Source organism: Chrysemys picta, chromosome 10, assembly GCF_011386835.1.
Source record: "Chrysemys picta bellii isolate R12L10 chromosome 10, ASM1138683v2, whole genome shotgun sequence".
Taxonomy (NCBI): Eukaryota; Metazoa; Chordata; order Testudines; family Emydidae; genus Chrysemys; species Chrysemys picta.
In genome coordinates, this window is record NC_088800.1 from 58334145 (window position 1) to 58353319 (window position 19175).

Consider the following 19175-nt stretch of genomic DNA (forward strand, 5'->3'; position numbering starts at 1 on the left):
AGAAGCCACAGTCCAGGTCAATTGGGAGGTTTGGGGGGAACCCGGGCCCGCCCTTTACTCTGGGTTCCAGCCCAGGGCCCTGTGGACTGCAGCTGTCTATAGCGCCTCCTGTAACAGCCGCATGACAGCTACAACTCCCTGGGCTACTTCCCCATGGCCTCCTCCAAACACCTTCCTTATTCTCACCACAGGACCTTCCTCCTGGTGTCTGATAACACTTGTGCTCCTCAGTCCTCCAGCAGTACACCCTCTCACTCTCAGCTCCTTGCGCCTCTTGCTCCCAGCTCCTCACACTCGCACTACAAACTGAAGTGAGCTCCTTTTTAAAACCCAGGTGCCCTGATTAGCCTGCCTTAATTGATTCTAGCAGCTTCTTAATTGGCTCCAGGTGTCCTAATTAGCCTGCCTGCCTTAACTGGTTCTAGCAGGTTCCTGATTACTCTAGTGCAGCCCCTGCTCTGGTCACTCAGGGAACAGAAAACTACTCATCCAGTGACCAGTATATTTGCCCTCTACCAGACTCCTGTACCCCACTGGTCTGGGTCTGTCACAGTGTACTCTCTATGCCATTATCTATATCATGGATGAAGATATTGAACAGAACCGGACCAAGAACCGATTCCCACGGGACTCCACTCGTTATGCCCTTCCAGCATGACGGAACCACTGATAACTACTCTCTGGGAACAATTTTCTAATCAGTTATGCACCCACCTTATAGTAGTTCCATCTAGGTTGTATTTCCCTAGTTTGTTTATGAGAAGGTCATGTGAGACTGTATCAAAAGCCTTACTAAAGTCAAGATATAGATAATATTTGGGAAGGTTTTGGGGCGAGAGAGACTCATAGACTTTACAGTCAGAAGGGACCATCATGATAATCTAGTCTGACATCCTGCACATTGAGGTAGTGAACTTCCCCACTTCCACTGGAGGAGAGGGGGAAACACAAGAGACTCTCTAGCTCGGTGGGTACGGCACTGGCCTGGGATGTGGGAGACTAGGTTCAGGTCCTTACTCTGCCTTATTTGGGGTGCTCTGGGATGAAAACTCTGCTCTAGAGCAGGGAGCTGAGCTTGGATCTCTCAAGCCAGTGCCCTACCCACCTTACTATAGAGTGTGACATGATTCAATGTTTTTGTTCAAACGCTTTTGCAAGTTGCCACAAAATGGAGTAGTCCTCCAGTCAGCTCTGATTTGATCAGTGCTCCTCCATGTTAATTACGTTTGTGCTTTAAAACCTTGGAGCTGAAATCTCCTCCACCTCTTACCAAATTCCTTCATTACAGAATGAGTTGGTTTAAACTGTTTTTGACAGTAGACCTATTGGACTATTGGTCCAAATTCAGATCTAATTTGTGTACCAATGTATGTCTGGAATAAATCCATTAGCCAGAGTGGTGGTGGTCCACATGGACACTGGTTTCATTGAGAACACAAACATCTATATTTTGTGTATATGTGTGTGTCTGTCTTTCCATGTCTGGGTATGTATAAATTAGCTTATGTCTCTGTAACTTTGTGAGGTTTTATTTTTGCCCTCTACCAGCATGCACATTATGCACTGGTTTGTGTCTTTTGAAACGGTGTGTTTTTTGTATGGTTTTATGGGCACAGATTGTGTGGGTGGGGTGGGGGTTTCGGTTTCTGTTTGTGTGTGTGTGTGTGTGTGTGTGTGTGAATCACTATTTTAGCCTCTTCAAACTGTATCTGGTCTCTCTTCCAGGACACTCATGGGACCGTATGGAATGGATCGAACAGTGCACTGCATTGATTTCTATGACTGTGCAAATGGGCTGGGTGAGTACTTTGTGTATGTGCAAGCCTCACCCTGGGGTATTGGAGAAAATGCACCATCAAATTGAGCTTCCAACATCTTGAGTGGCTACCTCCTCATGCAGGTACAATGCAGAGGGCTGTGTCTTCTTTTGAATAGCTTCTGGAGTGTGTAAGGGAACTATACTCTTAAGACCATGCTGATCTTGTGGTTAATATACAAGAGTGGGTGATGAGACCTGGATTCTATTCCCAGTTCTGCCACAAACTTCCCGGGTCACCTTGGACAAATCACCGAGGCCCAAATTTTCCACTGATTGTTTTGTGTACCTCCATTTTTGAGTGGCCAGCCGGAGACACCTTGATCGGGGCACCCAAACTAATATTTGTTGAATGTCAGTCTTTGTCTCTCTGAGCCTCAGTTTCTCCACTTGTATAACAAGCACATATATATTTCTCCACTGTTGTAAAATATGCTGAGATCTCTGGAAGAAAAGAATTTTGTAGGTGTATTATTTTTATTATATTGTAACGTTCAATGATGGGAAATTGAAGCTAGGCAAATTCAAACTGGAAATAAGGTGCAGTTACTTACCAGGGAGGATGTTACTGACTGGAACAACTTACCAGGGGATATGGTGGATTCTTCATCACATGGAGACTGTAAATCAAGAAGGGATGTCTCTCCAAAAGATACCCCCTATTTCAACCAGAAGTTATGAGCTTGATGCCAGGATCACTGGGCGAGCTCCTCAGGGCTGAGCTATACAAGAGGTCAGACTAGATGGTCATAATGGTCCCTTCTAGACTTTATATCTCTGGATATTCTCTTTCTGAAAACAGCCAGGATTTGGGATTGGGTGAATCAAAACGTGGGTTTGAGACCACAGAATGACTGTATTTCACAGAGGTAGTGAGGAGCAAATGACCCTGCAAGCCCTTTAAGACCAATGAAAACACAAAGCTGTCCTGAACACAACTGTTGCTCAGACAGATGCTCCTCTTGACTTCAGTGGGAGTAGGGAGGCCAGCACTGAGTGCTTTTGAAAACCTCACTCTCTCTGAACACCAGTCTGGCAATGGGGCTGTCACCATGCTATAGCCCACTCAGACATGCCCCGTCTTTGGCAGCTAGCTGGCACCCCCTTTTCCACTTGGTGATGCCTGCAGCCAGATTATGGCTGCCTACTGCATGGGTGTGCTGGGAGGAAGTACATGCCATGCACGCTCTGCTCCTTGGGCACCCATGCAGGGCCAGCCACAACTTGACCTGTTCTCCCTGTTTGTTAGATTGAACTCTGAACTTCACATGAGGTGTGAATGGGAAGTTTCTGGTGCCTGGCCAGCTGCAGATTATCCATCTCCCAGTGAAAGGTGCCATGAGATAGTTAAAGTAACCTCATATTCCCCTCTCTTGCCACAAGCAGAGTCTGCAGTGCTGCCCAGGATCACAGAACTGCTGCTCTTGCCTCCTGCGCAGACATTACCTTAGCAGCATACATTTAATGAGTTGGAAGTGCTTTGTAATACCTACACTTTGAAAGGTAGGACAGAAACCCAAATTCTATTCTAGTCTATGCTGCATAAAAGTTTAATATCCTATAGACAGATCCTCAGCTGTTGTAAAGTAGCAGAGCTTGGTAGCTGTAAAATATTTTTTCTGTCACCCCCCCCCCCCCCGCAATAATTAAATTATTAAATTTTTTTTGGTCACATTTCCATGGAAAATTTTGAGGGTTTTTTGGCTGAAATATTTTGAGGCTGAAATGGTGCTGTGGTGCATCATGGGAGTTGTAGTTCTGGTGCCTCGTGCTCCCATTCTTCTCAATGGGCTCGGCTTCATGGTCAAACCATGTCTCCCATTATGCACCATACACCTCTTGGTGAGAAGAGGCAGTGCATTGTGGCCGTGGTACATCATGATAGATGAAATCTGGCTGAGGAACCTGGCCTGTGGAAGAGAATGGGAGCATGAGTCACTGGAACTATAATTCCCGTGAGACACCACTATGGCATTTCAGAATCAAAATATTTTGGGTTTTGACCAGTTTTCAGTTCTGTGTTTCAACAACAACCAACCCCCCCACCCCCAAAATAGAAATTGGCACTTCTTATGAAATATTTTAGTCAAAAACCCAATTTCCTGTTGCAAAAGAGCTCCCATGGAAAACTTTCAGCCAGCCCTTTGAGTCAATTTATGCTAATTTACACCAGCTGAGAATCTGACCCATATTTTAGTTTTTGAAAGCATGAAACTGTTGGCTAGGTTTGTGTGCAGTGTTACCAGGTGGCACAGCACAGAAGATGTGGCCCAAGGAGTGGGGTGGAGGTCAAAGTTGGCCACTAGCGTAAAGTAGAGCAGCTCCAAATCCTCATCATGGAGGGTGGGAGCCAGAGTCGCACACGTTATGTTCTGTACGGTGCATACTTTAAAAAAAAAAAAGATGAAATGACAAATCCATCTGAATTCATGATGGTGCCTAATCAGTGAGACTCTCCAACAATCATAGCCAAAGCGAGAGAGGTGCTAAGAATTTAAGCTCAGCAGATGAACTAGTAAGTGGAATTTCAGCTCTCCCGAGAAACTAGCGAACGGCTGTTTGGTAACTGTCTATTTTCAGCCGTCTGAGTGAGTTGTTTGACAGTTGTGATGTCATCTCCACTGAAGGAATAGGTCTGCTTCTGTGGAGCTTCCACTCTGTAGATGGGCTAACCTGTGCAATGACTGGGAGCTCAGAGCATTTCCATTATCCAGTGGCTCGGAAATTTCAGCTCCATAGATGAACAAACTTGATTCAGTAGCTGGGATTGGAGCTCTGGGAATGGACTAGCTAGGTCAGTGACTAGAAGCTCAGGAGACTGGCTAGCATGCATTAGCCTTTCACATGTCCATAAATTATATACTTGATCCATACGTTGCTATATCACATTCTAAAACTGTATCTCTCCACCAAACTCTACCCAAGAAGGGGCAAGAGGCCTTTGTAAAGTGTTGCAATATGATGCAGTTGGCAGTACTGAAGTCTGGTGATTCAGTTTCCAGTGCAGTCCTTCAGCTTTTCTTCCTGTTCTGTTGTGGGACGAGCCATGGATCATATAGCCAGGTAAACTCATCCAAGGTCAGTAACACACTTTAAAAAAAATCACTCTTTCAGCCAGAAACGAGAGCAATAAAGTCATTACGAGAGTACAGTGCTAAAGCTAGCTCTTAGCCAGTTCGACAGGGCTCAGAATGCTATGGAAAAGAAAGAAGCATCTGTGAATCATAGCCTTAACTCCTAACCTATTAATGGGCCAAATTCTGACCCTGGCGTAATTCCAGAGTAACTACATGGATTTAAGTATTAGTCCAGACTTACACAAGTGTAACAGATCAGAGCTAAGCACTAGGTCTGTTCTGTGGCTTTAACTTGAAACCCAAACAATCCCAAATGAAAGCCCAATGCTCCTAAAATTGTAACTTTTAATTAGGAATAGTTCTCAGAGGCAAGTGCTAGTTAAACAGAAAAGCTGAGATCCAGTCATCCTCACCTTCATCATCTTAGAACTGAGCTGAGTGTGACTCACCTGCCACCTGTCCCTGACCCCAGACAGAAAAGAAGCCAGAGACTGCAAGAGTAACAGAGGGAGTAAGAGAAACATAACTGAACATTGTCAGCTTAGGCGTTGAACAGGAGTCTGCTCCACAGTGTCTAGGAGCAGGGATAAAGGTCGCAATCCTGAGGTTTGGTGTGTGGGATGGAAGACCGAGCAATGCATTAACAGGTGGAAAGCACTCAACTTTGAGCAGCGGATCACAACCCGGGCAACAATAATAGTTAGCCCTTACAAAGTACAGTTCATCTACAAAGCTGGATACCCATGACCACCTCTGTTTTACAAATTGGGGAACTGGAGCACAACGACTGACTTTGCCCAAGGTCACGTAGCAAATGTGGCCGGGCAAGGGCTTGAAACCAAGTCTGTTGTTTGTTTGGTGCCTGATTCAATAGACCTCAGTGTCTATTTGGCACCTAGTTGTTGAGCGTCACTGAAAGCCACTGGGGATCATGACCACTAGACTAAACAAACAGCTTATCTAGGGACCCCTTGACCCATAGTGGAGATGAAGATCCAGGAGCACTGTGGGATTATAGGCCTGAGGATTTTTTCCAATGGCAGTGGAGGGAACAGGGTTTGGTGCAAAAGAGCAAGTCCAGGGTCTGAATTTTGAAATATACTGTAAAGAACCTCAAACAAACGCTCTCTGGGTCATTCTAAGCTCTACCCTGACCTGGAATTTCCTCCATAAACCTTTACTCTGTGAAAGAGAAACCATCGAGGACACCCGTACCAAGTCCAGGACTTTTGCCAGAAAAGAAAGATTAAAGAGATCCAAAATAGGCTAGATTATCAGGCCCTAAGTATTACTTAATAAGTATTATCCTGGGACACTGATGCTATCACAATTAAAGGGGCACTGTCAATTTAATTTTGGTCCCAAATATAAGTTGGGTTAAAATAAGTCTTTCTTTCTAAAACCTAAAAGGATAATAGAAATGTTTCCACAATTTACAAAAAATTCCCTCTCATCTACACAGTTGGCTTTTCATTTAGCGTTTAACATCCAAACATAGCTGCACTAAGAACCTGAAAGTGAAATGGATAGAAAATAAAAGGGAAATGATTGTCCTTGATTATCTTTGTTCAATCCAAGGAAATGCAAAATTGACTAAGCCCATATACAGTGACGTGTAAACCAGAATTTAAAAATTCGTTTCCTTCTAGAAGCTGTTATTAGTAACACACTCTAGGTCAAACATTTGTTCACAATTTAGGATTTTTAAATTGACTATCCTTTTATGGTTTTAACATCAGTTCCATTTAAACACCTGTTTGCATAAGCTTATAACTTAAGCCCTGATCTTGTAAAGATTTATGAGCATGATTAACTTTATGCACGAGTGGTTATATTGTCACTATTGCCAACCACAAGCCCCCGCAAATCAGGAGATTGGCCTAAAAATCATGATTTAAATAATAGTAAACATCAGGATAGGTTTATCTCCTGGTTTTGGAACCATAGGGTTCAGTTGCTTCACATTCTCAAGAGTCCATCTGCAACCATGAGGACTAGATATTTACTGTTGTTTTAAATGAAAACTGAGATTTTTTTTTTTTTTGGCAATCACTTGAATCCAGGAACTGGGGCATTAAGAAAATCTCCAAATATCATGAGATTGGTAATAAATTCACCAGAGTTGGTGCAGTGCCTTGAGGTCAAGTGAGCGAATCTTTACACATCACTAGCTAACAAAATTCTCCTTGCTCTGGAGGGCGAGTTCTCAGTTTGGGTGCCATTTTGTGGTTCTCTCTCTTTCTCTCTTTTATCCCATCTTGTGAAAAGCTTCAGTTGGCATTTTCCTGCTTTTAAATGGCCAAAATAGTGTGTGGTGGTTGTGGATACTCCCCCCCCCCCCCCCCCACCCCCATCTCATGTTCAGCCGTGCACATGCATAGAACCTGAGTGTCTTCTGCTTGGAACAGAACCTGGAGCAAGTGGCCCTCTATTAATGGCTCACTCCTGATTGGTATTTTGGCAGTGGGTTTCTTACTCTCTCCTTTTCCCTCCATGTGAAATAGCTGAGACATTAAACTATTGCATTAACACACTGACTCACTTCCAAAGAACTCGCATAATAATTTTTACCACCATATTGGCCCCATAGATATGTTCACACAATGAGTCCCCAATCTTGGTTGCTTCCTAGTCACTATTGTATCGATAAACATGATTAATAGATGCTTGGAGCGAGACGTGATTGACTGGATAATGCAAGTCATCATAATGCATACGCATATGCTCACCTCGGCACTATCCTTTTGGGCAAGGAACTGTGCTGATACTCATTTAGTTGCTGGATTGGAATGACTTTGAGGAAGATATTCTGATCTGATGGGGAAAATTCAGGAAGAAACCTAAATAACCCACCTTTATTATTACTGTTTATTTGTACTGCACTAGAGCTTAGTAGCCAGGCCAGGACTCTGTTGTGCTAGGGGCTGTACAAACATAGAACAAAAAGATGGTCTCTGCCCTAAAGAGCTCACCATGTAAAATTCAACTTCTAGTCAATGTGGTGTATTCCCTGTTCAACACTTCCATCAGGTCTAACATGATGTAACCCTAAAGGGTAGTCCATCTCCATGCCTGGCCATGGCTTCTAGACGGCACTGTGGCAAGGAGGAGATGCAGTTCTGAGAGAGACCTAGGTTTGGAGTGAGTCCTGGATCTGCCTCCCGTGTTGGGTACCACCTTCTTGCTGGCTCTCTTGCTGCGCTCCATCCTCCTTGCCACAGGCACCTGTGCCTTTCCATCCACTGGAAAGCAATAGGGGGCTGGTGGCAACTGCAGACACCTGTGGGGAGGGGCTTGCACAAGGAGGGGCTTGCCCCCCAGTAATCGGTGGGGCACAGAACTCCGGCCCCAGTGCTGCAGCAGGGAGATGAGCTCCTCCGGCCCCGGGGCTGTGGTGGGGCAGAGAACATGCCCCTCCAAAAGCCGTCAAAATGTTATTCCTGCACATGCCCCTGCCCGTGGGGTAAGTGGGGAGAGGCTGGCCTGGACCCCAGGTAGGCTCTGCACTGGGGGTGAGTGGTGGTGGGCTGGCAGCCCACGGCTACTTGCGTGGTAGTGACGAGCCCTCATCAGTGCTGAGCAAGCAGGTCAGAGAAGGGCTTATTAAGCTAGTGGATGGCCCGTTGTTCAGCAAAGAGGGAGTCTTGGGAGCTGGGATGGGAAAGAGGAGAGAGATGAGAGTGGACTCAGTCTCCCTCTCTGTTTAGAGCCCTAGGGATGAGTACTCCCTCCTTAGGGTTCAGGGTAAATGTGCAGTCTCCTCCCCACCCACTTCTCTGAAGCCTGGCCTTGTCCCCTTCCTCATGTCTATCTGGGCTATGTCCTGCTCCCATTTCCGGTCATTGGGGCCTGCTCCCTCTGAAATCAGTGGCACTCTCTTGCTGTTCCTCAGCTGATTTCTGTGGCAAAGCCCTTCGTACCTGTCTTTGCCATTGTAGTAATAATAATAATAATAATTCATAATAAATAGGAGTTTTGCCGGTGATTTCATCGGGGCAAGTTCAGGACCACAGTCCTTCATCTTTGTGGCTATCTTCACCTCACTGTGCGTATAACTATCCAGGTCAGCCAGTCACCCAAGACATCGCCCCCTTCTCCAGAAGCTCCTCCATACTACTTCTAAGTTGCTGAGTATAGTAAGATGGTTTCTTGCTTGTCCATCTTTGGTGTCAGGTTTCCCACCTGCCTGTTTTGTCCTTGGCCACATTCAGCCCTGTAATTTACATTCCATCATGCGTGCCACATCCTTTGCACCTGCCCCCACAAATGGGGCACTAGTGCAGGTGAGCAGTTGAACCGCCTGACAATTAAGCCACACCAGTGCAAAAGGATCCTATTGTTGTAAAATGCTTATCCAAGAGTAGAAATAGGGCTTAAGCTGTGTCACAATTTAGCCCTTTAGGTTTGATTCTGTATGTAACAGGAGACTCTTCCCCAGGGGTGGCCTGAGTCTGCAGTTGATGCAGTTTCTGCTGCATTAGAAGTAGCTGCATATTGCTGTGGAAAAATCGTAAGTCTCTTACTACCCAAATTCGGGACAGCGTGCAGGGACTAGACCTTTCGAGTGTGAGAGACAGACATGGCCCTTTGCACGGCTTTGGTTCTAATTCTTAAGTGTGTGTGTGTGTGTGTGTGTGTGTGTAGGCGGAGCGCATGGGGGAGTGGGTGGCTTTGGGGGAGGAAGTTGTTTTGTTTACCAATATTGGAGTTAAAGTCAGTGTTTTCCCCTCTCAAAGTTTGAATGTGTCTGAGACTAATACTGTGAGTAATCACTGATTTTAATAACCAGATCGGATTTTCTGCTGACATTTTTGGGGATAAAGGAGGATTTGTAGATACTCTGGCTATATTAAACCATTATTACAATTGATTCATGGACACAAAGGAGAAATGAGTGATTACAGTTTTTTTTAGTACCTAAACAGAGGAACAGCTAGAATCTGCAGTCCTCAAATACACCTGTGTGTGCGTGTGTGTGTTACACTATAGTTGTAATTCTCAGCAATTATATAATTTTACATTATTTCTGTCCCCTATTTTGTATAATTTCTCTCTGTTGTATTTCTAGCTGATACAGTGTAGAAAGATGCATGGGTGACTGTTGGAGTCCATCATCAGTATAAGTCTGAGTGCCACATAATGAGACCTCAAAGCTCTAGATACTCAGAGGAGAGAATTGTCCTCTCAGAGCCTGTTAATCACAGCACTTGGTCGTGGTAGAAAAGAAATTGTGTCCCCTTAGGTCAGGGGTCGACAACCTTTCAGAAGTGGTGTGCCGAGTCTTCATTTATTCACTCTAATTTAAGGTTTCAAGTGCCAGTAATACATTTTAATGTTTTTAGAAGGTCTCTTTCTATAAGTCTATAATAGATAACTAAACTATTGTTGTATGTAAATTAAATAAGGTTTTAAAAATGTTTATGAAGCTTCATTTAAAATTAAATTAAAATGCAGAGCCCCCCGGATTGGTGGCCATGACCCGGACAGTGTGAGTGCCACTGAAAATCAGCTGCGTGCTGCTTTCGGCACGCGTGCCATAGGTTGCTTACCCCTGCCTTAGATGTTCAGGAGAAAGGTCTGCAAGTCCTGGAGGAGGCTATCTGAGGCTGTCAACATAGTATAACCATTTTTCTGCTAGGCAGGAGGGGGAAAGCAACAGCAGAAAACAGGTGTATGTATGGGGGGACTTGGCAGTTTGTAGCCCCTATACACAGAAGAGCTGAGCTGTGTAAATATCCCAGCACAGAAGAGGGTTTTGGGACAGAGCAGTGGCATGTGGCATCAAGAGGTGACAAAGTGCCTTGTAGAGGGTCTGTAATGGTTAGGGACACTATTCCAGCCACCTGGCTATTCTGACAGCCAGAGAGGAACTCTGGAACTGTATCCCATCTTGTCGACTACCTCAGAGTTTGCTGCTGTAAGCCCACTCACTCAGGCTTTGTGCAGTGTGGGGAGGAAGTGAATTTCAGCCTGAGGTGTTCTGTATGTTGTATTGCCAACCCCAAATGTTGAACAATCCCTTGCCGTGCCCACAATCATGATACTGGCTTAAAAATAATGAGATTCTCAAAAATAATTTTTATTCATCTTTTTTATGTTTTTGAACCTTTTAAGCTTTTCTACACAATTGGGAGGGCTAGAAACTTTTGTTTAAAAGCTGAGATTCTTATGTAAGCATTTGACTCTAGAAGATGGGCTCTTATGAAAAACACCTATTATGTAGAGGGACACAATACAATGGCTACAGTTAACAATACTGCTGTTGTAGAAACTTGTATCTTCTATGAATCGTGCCGATACCAACCCAGACCAAAGGGGAAAAAACATCTTAAAGAAATGTCCCCGGGACTCTCCCATTGCTGTGTCTCGCATAGTGCTCAACACACTGTTAATGCTTAACAAAAAATAATAAAAGAAACTGAGGTCTTCCAGTTTTCTTACTAATTAGAAACAGAAAGAGACCAGCACACCCTTTCCTCAGCAAAGAGGTTTGTCAACATTTCTAACCATGCTCTCGAAGTGCCCCTGACTGTGGGGGGAACTGTGTGCAAGGACAAGAGGATCACATCCTTCATAGACATTTAATGAGAAATTGAAGTGGGTCAGAATGTCCTAAAATGACCTAACTTTTGCGCATACACACACACTCCCACTGGTGTACTTTTGCTCTCAGGTGGCTTCATTATGCCTGGGCAGCGCTCAGAGGCCCGAATACTGCTTGGGATGCATGTCTGTGGCCACTATGGAAGTCAGGGTGTGGTGTGTGTCAACCTAAGGGCAAAATGACCCAGCAGAGTGAAGGATCTCTTGGTCTCCTCCCCTTCTACCGGGTGCACGTTGTGCGGACAGGCATTCCATTCTTCTTCCAATAGATCCCCATCGCTAGTGTGGGAGAGGAATTAATTCACTGCATTTATTTAATCCTGAGCTTCCTAAATGTTGCTCCATCCTCGAGGTCCCTGCCCTGAAGGTGCTTCCTTCCTCTGAATCCAGTCTTGGGCTGTCTTCAGCCCTGACCCATGTGCGTTTCTGCAGGCACAACACAACTGTGGGCCTCCTGGCAGTGCAAAGTCCACCGAGTGGTGGAGCCAGTGCTTAATTTGTGCCAGGGCTGAGCCCCGGTGTCTCTAGGCCTGGCAGTTCATAGCCCTGGCACCTTTGGCTTGCTGCATCAGTTATGAAAGTACAAAACTTGCTTGAGCCCCGGCACCTCTTTCATTACAAATGAAGCACTAGGTGAAGGCAGTACTGTAGAGCACCCTCCGCACCCCAGGGGACCCACAGCTGGCGATTGTCTCTCCAAGAGTAGGCAGCAATGGTCTCTGAGGAGGAGTGGGCAAAGATCTTAGGAGATGTGTAGACTCAGCACATTTTTTAGGCATCTTCCAATGGCAGGACTTCGCTAGAGTCCCACCTGCTCTCTCTTGGCTGGACATCTTGGGGATGATGGTGGACCAGACACCTGCTGCCATCCCTCAGGGCATGTTCCCCCGGGGGTACAGCTGTACCCAGTTGCGCACAAGAGTCTGTGCACACTGTGCCCAATGTGCCAGTGCGGGGAGTCAAGCCCATGGTATTCATCCAGCTCTGGTGCTCCCCACTTTGCTGCCATGGCTCTGTCTCCACAGCGATACGGCTCAGACTGACACACACATCCTTCATGGTAGCTTTCTAAATGTAGTTATTTCTTGGAACTTTGAAAATACTCTTGGCCATCTCACTGGGCAAAGCAAAGGAGATAAATGATTTAAAATAATCTCTGGGCTAGGGCAGATAATCTCCAATTAATTAATTAGAAGTGTTATTTACAAGTGCCTACTTCAGAAAGATGGTAAGGCAGCTAGGTCATAATTTATGCTGTTTTTGTTTTGCTGGGGGTTCAAGATAGTGCCGCTATCATCACTCCAAAATCATGATGATCCTTTTCCAGATGGGCCAGGTATATAACATTATATCTGTCCCCTGGACTTCAGGGGTTGAGATTAGATTGTTTTATGGTGCTCTAGTGTGCTAGGGCTTGTGATATACACAAAAACGCAATCCCTGCCTTAAGAAGCTTACAAACAAATGTCAGACGTGATGTAAGGAGCAAAGGGTAATAAGATGCTAGGGATGAGTGCACTGGAGGAAAGACAGGGTAATGTTAGAGTTGGGTTGAAATTTTTAGATTTCAATGAAATTTTCACCATTTTTTTTCTTGTCTTTATGAGAACTGGTCAATGTTTTAAACTTCAAAATTTTTAAAAAAGGGGGGCAATTAAAGCATTTCAAGAAAGTTTTTTCTCTTGTTCTGGTGTCTCTAAGTAACATCAATAGAATGACAAAGTCACTCAGTGGGGCCACTGTGTAGCGTGATGAAGTATGGAGTCCATGGGTTAGCTATAAATCAGTGTTTTAGCTGGCTAACTTCATGTAGCTGGCATGGCAGGAAGTGGGTGTTCTGGGAGGGTGGTTGCCTTGCATCTCTGGAGAGAAGGACGAGCCAGGCACAAACAGCTGATAAAATGGGACCTGAATCTGGACCATCGCTGTTGAGTTTGGTTTTCTAAAATTGAACCGTAATTGATGAGTTTTTACAAAACCCAGATCCAGCTCTCTTGGCCCATCAGAAAACAGGGACATCTGACAGGATGTCCAGCATCTTCCTGCTGTTGTGGGAACCCTGGCGTATTGTATATATCAATGTACTAGGGGCAAATGAAGTCCATGGAACGATGACAATGTACATCTGCCAAGGATCTATCCCTTAGAGCCTTTTCTTGGCTTCTTTAGTGCACGATGGGAGTGTGTGAGGTTGGGGCGGGGGCGGAATGGGACAAAGAGGCACTTATACAAACTCAGGGAGCAGCCAGCATCTCACAATTTAACGGTTTCTGAATTCAGAGGGGGAGAACCATAGCTCCACAAGCAGCACTACCCAATCCCAAGGGGTCAAACCAAGGGCATGATCCCCCACTGACTCACCATGCCTCATGCTCTCCATTTGTAAAATGGGGACATGAATCTCTCCCTCCCTTCATAAAGCACTGATAACAGTCAGCCTGCAGGCATATATTATTATTAACCTCCCATCTGCACTGGCTGGCAGCACAAACTGCACACTTCTGGAGTGTGTAGTAGTTGCTGTTCCTGTGTGTGGTCCCTCAGCTCCAGTCCCTCTCCCCAACACACGCCAGCAGCAGCAGCAGCCATCAATAGGTTCCTGTGGCTGCTTTGGAATCAAGTGGCGGTGTTCATTTCTGACTGACTGTCCTCAGAGGATGTTGGGGAATGGCTCCCCGTCCCTCAGGGCCCTCCCATGGGGCATGCCACCTAGGTTCATTTTGCTCCTGCTCTTGTTTGTGGGGCCATTTGGAGGCTGGGGAGGGAACCTGGGCTGCGGTGTCTTCAATATGCTGCTGTCTCAGTTCTGGGTCTCTAGTTCCTCCAGCCCAGGCAAGGTGACCAGTGCCATCGCTCAGGGTTGGGATGAGATGGGTTAAGGTCTGAGGTTCTGTGACCCTAAGAACCCCTCAGTGCCAACTGGCAAAGGGTTCACTGCTCTGTAACATAACTCCTAATAGGCCTGACAAACTCTCTTCACCTAGCACCCTGCTTTCATGGTATCTATCCATAAATGATGTCATGGAAGATTTTCAATGAAAGATAGGATCATGCTGATCATTAATATTGTTGTGTCCAGTCAGATACTATGTAAAAAGTTATATATGTACAGTGAAAATATGTTCCTAAAGCCCGGCTCAAGGGAGGGTTGGCAAACCGGTTTCGGCCAGACAAAGGATGTCTATTCCCTTGTCCACCTCAGTTCACACGAAGCCTTGTGAGCCAGCCCAATGGTAGCCTTGTTTGCATACGAAGTCAACATGAGGATGTGAAGTCAGCCCACCAGGGAATTAACTTTAGGGGTCGTCCTGACGCTGGGGACCAATTATGAGTTTTGGGGGATATAAGGAGAAGGCAAAAGGACACCGCTTCATCCTGCACCTGAGGAAGTGATCGGGCAGTGAGATTACATTCATGAAAATGGGGTACCCAGCTGCACTGGGTGGAAGTACTGTAAAGGGCACATAGGTGAGATGAGATAGCTTTTAGATTGATGGTTAGTGTGATGGGAGCCACCTGGAACTAGGGTACCACTGAGCCCCCTGACACAGCAGCCTGGGCTCCCTCTCACACTGTATTGCTATGACAAGCTGCAAAGCCCTCCAGCCTGCACTTTCGCCAGCATTCACACAGGTAGGGGCACACCCAGCTGCAGTGATACGCAGGCTCTCTGACCACCAGCTTCCCAGCCTGGGACCCCAGAGCAGTACCGTCCTGCCCTGGTCAAATCTGGCCAGTATATGGGTTTAATACCCAGTCCGCCTCTCCCTCACTGTGGAGAGAACAATGCACACTTGTGGTAACCAAGCAGAGATTTTCCCCGAGCACTCCAGTCAAAACTTACTGATTTTGACTAAAACAAAAACAAAATCTATCTTTTGTAGTTAATAAACTTAAGTGATTATAAGACCCAGCAAACAGATCAAAGCAGATTACCTAGCAAATAAACAAAAAAACACAAACTCATCTTAATATACTAGATAGATTGGATATGAATTAGGAGAGTCTCACCCTGAGAAATGATATAAGCAGGCTACAGATTCTTAAGGGACAAGCTGCACTTGCTTTACAGCTTGGACTCCCCAGGTGTTTCATACACAGACTAGAAATCCCTTTAGCCTGGGTCCAGCACTTCCCCCAGTTCAGTCTTTGTTCCTCATGTGTTTCCAGGAGTTGTCTTGTGTGGGGAGTGAAGAACCACAGATGATGTAACTCCCTGCCTTATATAGTTTTTGAGTATGGCGGGAACCCTCTGTTCCAAAGCTTGATTCCCAGACAGTCTGTGGAAAAATACTGACATCCCAAGATGGAATCCAGCATCATGTGGCCTGGTCACATGTCCTTGTAGAGTCATAGCAGCCATCACTCACAGGCCGTCTGTAGTGTTCTCAGGAAGGCTCACCAGGTGGGCGATAAGCTTCTCCTATTGTTCTCCCTAATGGTGTATTTCCCTGAATAGGCCCTTCACAACCAGCTGTCTAGACTGAAAGCATCATATCTAGTGGGCATTACCCAGGTGTAACTACATTTGAAATACAGATATATAGTCAATATTCATAACTTCAGATACAAAAATGATCCATGCATACAAATAGGATAATCATATTCAGCAAATCATAACTTTTCCAATGACACCTCACATGACGTATCTTGCATAAAATGCATCATAATTATGCTATAACCATACCATAATAATATCACTATGAAGACTATGGGGTGCAATGTCACAGTTAGCGTGTTGAAGTTGTTTGTCTCTAGAAACCATGTATGGATTTTGTTTTGTGACAGGAGCTGGATATCACAGGGGAATGTTTCAAAGGGGTGCTGAGACTTGGGTGCACTTATTGATAAACTACAAAGTCAAGTGAGGGCTGAGGAGATTGTTCGGGTGGGTGATGGGCTGCTATTGTCAGGGAGCTGGCACCCAGGTAAGCACCAGCAAGGTCTATCTCGCCGGAGGTAGGGGTGTAGCCAGGTGACTCTCAGTCCTGGGTAATCCGAGAAAGCATCACAGGTTCAATTGACACTAGACCCACTAATGGAGGCAGGGTTTGCTCAGGTTCCCAATGCAGGAGTCTGGTTGGACTCCCTAGAACAGGGGTGGCCAACCTGTGGCTCCGGAGCCACATGCGGCTCTTCAGAAGTTAATATGCGGCTCCTTGTATAGTCACTGACTCCGGGGCTAGAGCTACAGGCACCAACTGTCCATGTGCCGGGGGGGGAAGGAGGGAGTGCTCACTGCTCAACCCCTGGCTCTGTCACAGGCCCTGCCCCCACTCCACCCCTTCCCGCCCCCTTCCCTGAGCCTGCCATGCCCTCACTCCTCCCCCTACAGAGCCTTCTGCACACCACAAAACAGCTGATCAGGAGGTGCGGGGAGGGAGAGAGCGGGAGGCACTGATCAAAGGAGCTGCTGATGGGCGGGAGGGCCTGGGAGCTGATGGGGGGGCGGGGGCTGCTGACGTATTACTGTGGCTCTTTGGCAATGTACATTGGTAAATTCTGGCTCCTTCTCAGGGTCAGGTTGGCCCCTAGAAGATCAGGGAGAGGTCAGCTGCCTAAGTTTTACATATGGCTAGAAGGCTGTGACCATTCTCTGTGCATAAGGAGCTTGTGACACACCCATGCCTTTGTTGTCTCAAGACTGCAATGCACCCTATGAGGAGCTGCACCTTGAAAGACATTCAGAACCAGAAAAGGCAGCCTGCTTGTTGAGCAGGCATCTCACTGTGGGCACGTCACTTGGCGTTCCAGGAGCCTCACTGGCTGCCAGTGGGTTTTTGGATGAGGTGTAAGGTGCTGGTTGTAACTCGAGCTGGTTGAAAAATGCAAGTTATATTCCATGGGAAACTTTTAGAAAAAAATCGTTTAAAAAGAAATGCCTGTGAATGTTCTTCATTTTTTTGATGGAAAAAATTGAAAACAGAAAAATCGTTGGTTTTCAAAAACTTTTCAGTAAAAAAATGTTGATTTTTGAGAACTTAAATATGTTCCTAAAAAGTTTCTGTTTTTTTGAGGAAAACTTCAACCAAAATGGACATTTTTGCAAAGATTTTTATTCTGGTCAAACAAATATAGCGATCTGGAAAAAATTCTGACTGGCTCTAGTTCTAAACTACTAAGCCAGTTTTATGACCTGCCCGCTTCAGAAGCCACAGCCAAGACCAGTGGAGGAGCTCAGACTATAAACAAGAAGAAATTATTAGCAGGGCTTTCTGCGTGAGAACCCCTTGACTTTGGAACTCTCTCTGCCCTGGGTCAAGAATAGCCCCCATCCAATGGCCATCAGTTCATCTCGTCACCTGATCATTTGGAAAAGGGTGAGAATCCCAAGGGTGATTAATGGATGGAGGAGGAGAATTGTTCCTACCTTTACTGTGCCTGGCTTGCTGGCTGCGGGTCTCCTGGGGTGGGTGGAATGGCTGCGGTTTAGCTCTAGTGAGGGGAATTTGATGTCATGGGCATCTGCAATGAATGGACAGGTGTGTGCAGAAATCTAAACAAGGCCACAGTATGTTGAGATGTTCATTGCTGACGAGTGAATTCAGCCACACAACTCCCATTAATTGTAATGAAGGGAAGTAGTGTTGCTAAATCCCTTTGTTGGCTTTGCAAACCTCCATCTAGATCCCTTAGCATGGCACTAAGGTCATGGATCTCCCCCAGAAGCTGCTCAGTAAAACTATCTATTGATTTCTAAAAGCTGTCCTGTTGATTAGGATTTTTCAGAGGTGTTTGAGGAGGAAGCCACGGGGCATAAAGAACCTGGGAGGTTGCTTTTCCAGTGGCGCTACAGCGTCCCATGTTGGGGGTGTGGGACTGAGCATTCTTTGGTGTGTATTCTGCCTTCTGAATACCCCCATTCTGCCTTGGATTCAGTGCAGTCAAATGTCTGATCAGCAGTGGATCTCTGGGAAGATTTGTTAATTAAAGCCAGCATTCTTAATTCCACAGTCCAGAGCCCTAGAATCGGGATTTAATGAGCCTGTGACAAATCAGTCTCCTCTGCCTTTTCAAGCCAAGCAGCTTATGTAGTTTGGCATTGCTGTGTGTAAGCACCATAAAACCCCCTGCATTAAAATAACATCAGCTATGCCACATTCAGAGGCAGAAATGTGTTGTGGTAGTCCCTTAGCAAAGAAGCCTTAAAGCAGGGGACGCTCTTCCTCTGCTCTTCATACACAGAAATCTCTCGAATGCTACGTAGGAATATTTGGTCCCAATTCTGGGCTATGGTCTTGCTCCTGTGTATGACTCCAGTGGTATAAAGGGGTGGAAGCCAATGAGGAAAGAGACGTGCTGGCTGGAATTATTAGGGTGCTGCTGTATGGAACCCCACTGCCTTGGAGTTCTCCATGGCACTGCCAGGACACCAGCTTTAATCAGTTAATATTGCTAGAATCCTAAATGCGAGGTGCCCATCTTTTCAGAATGAACATCTAGGACTCTTCTGTGGTACTGTTGTTCAGGGTTGTGAAATACTCATGTGCTCGGCATTCTGGCTCCTATCTCTGATCTGCTCTGCCCAAGTCACAAAAGCTCCATCTAAAAGCTGGAGCCTCTACTGCTTCTGCCAAAGGTTTTTATCTCTGGAGACAGTGGTAGTTTCCTAACCCTCTGTGACTCAGCCACTAGGGGGTGCCATGCAACATGTGCTGAGCCACGTATGTTAGCAGTGA

The 19175-nt window shown here is 45.8% G+C and overlaps 1 protein-coding gene across 1 annotated transcript in view; it reads left to right on the top strand.

Moving 5' to 3' along the window:
* LOC103305755 (syntaxin-binding protein 4-like) overlaps positions 1–19175 on the top strand; it is a 115080-nt gene that overhangs the window by 33487 nt on the left and 62418 nt on the right. The window contains exon 2 of the mRNA XM_065559917.1: positions 1726–1799. Within this exon, the coding sequence (XP_065415989.1) occupies positions 1726–1799 (74 nt within the window). The remainder of the gene's footprint in view (positions 1–1725; positions 1800–19175) is intronic.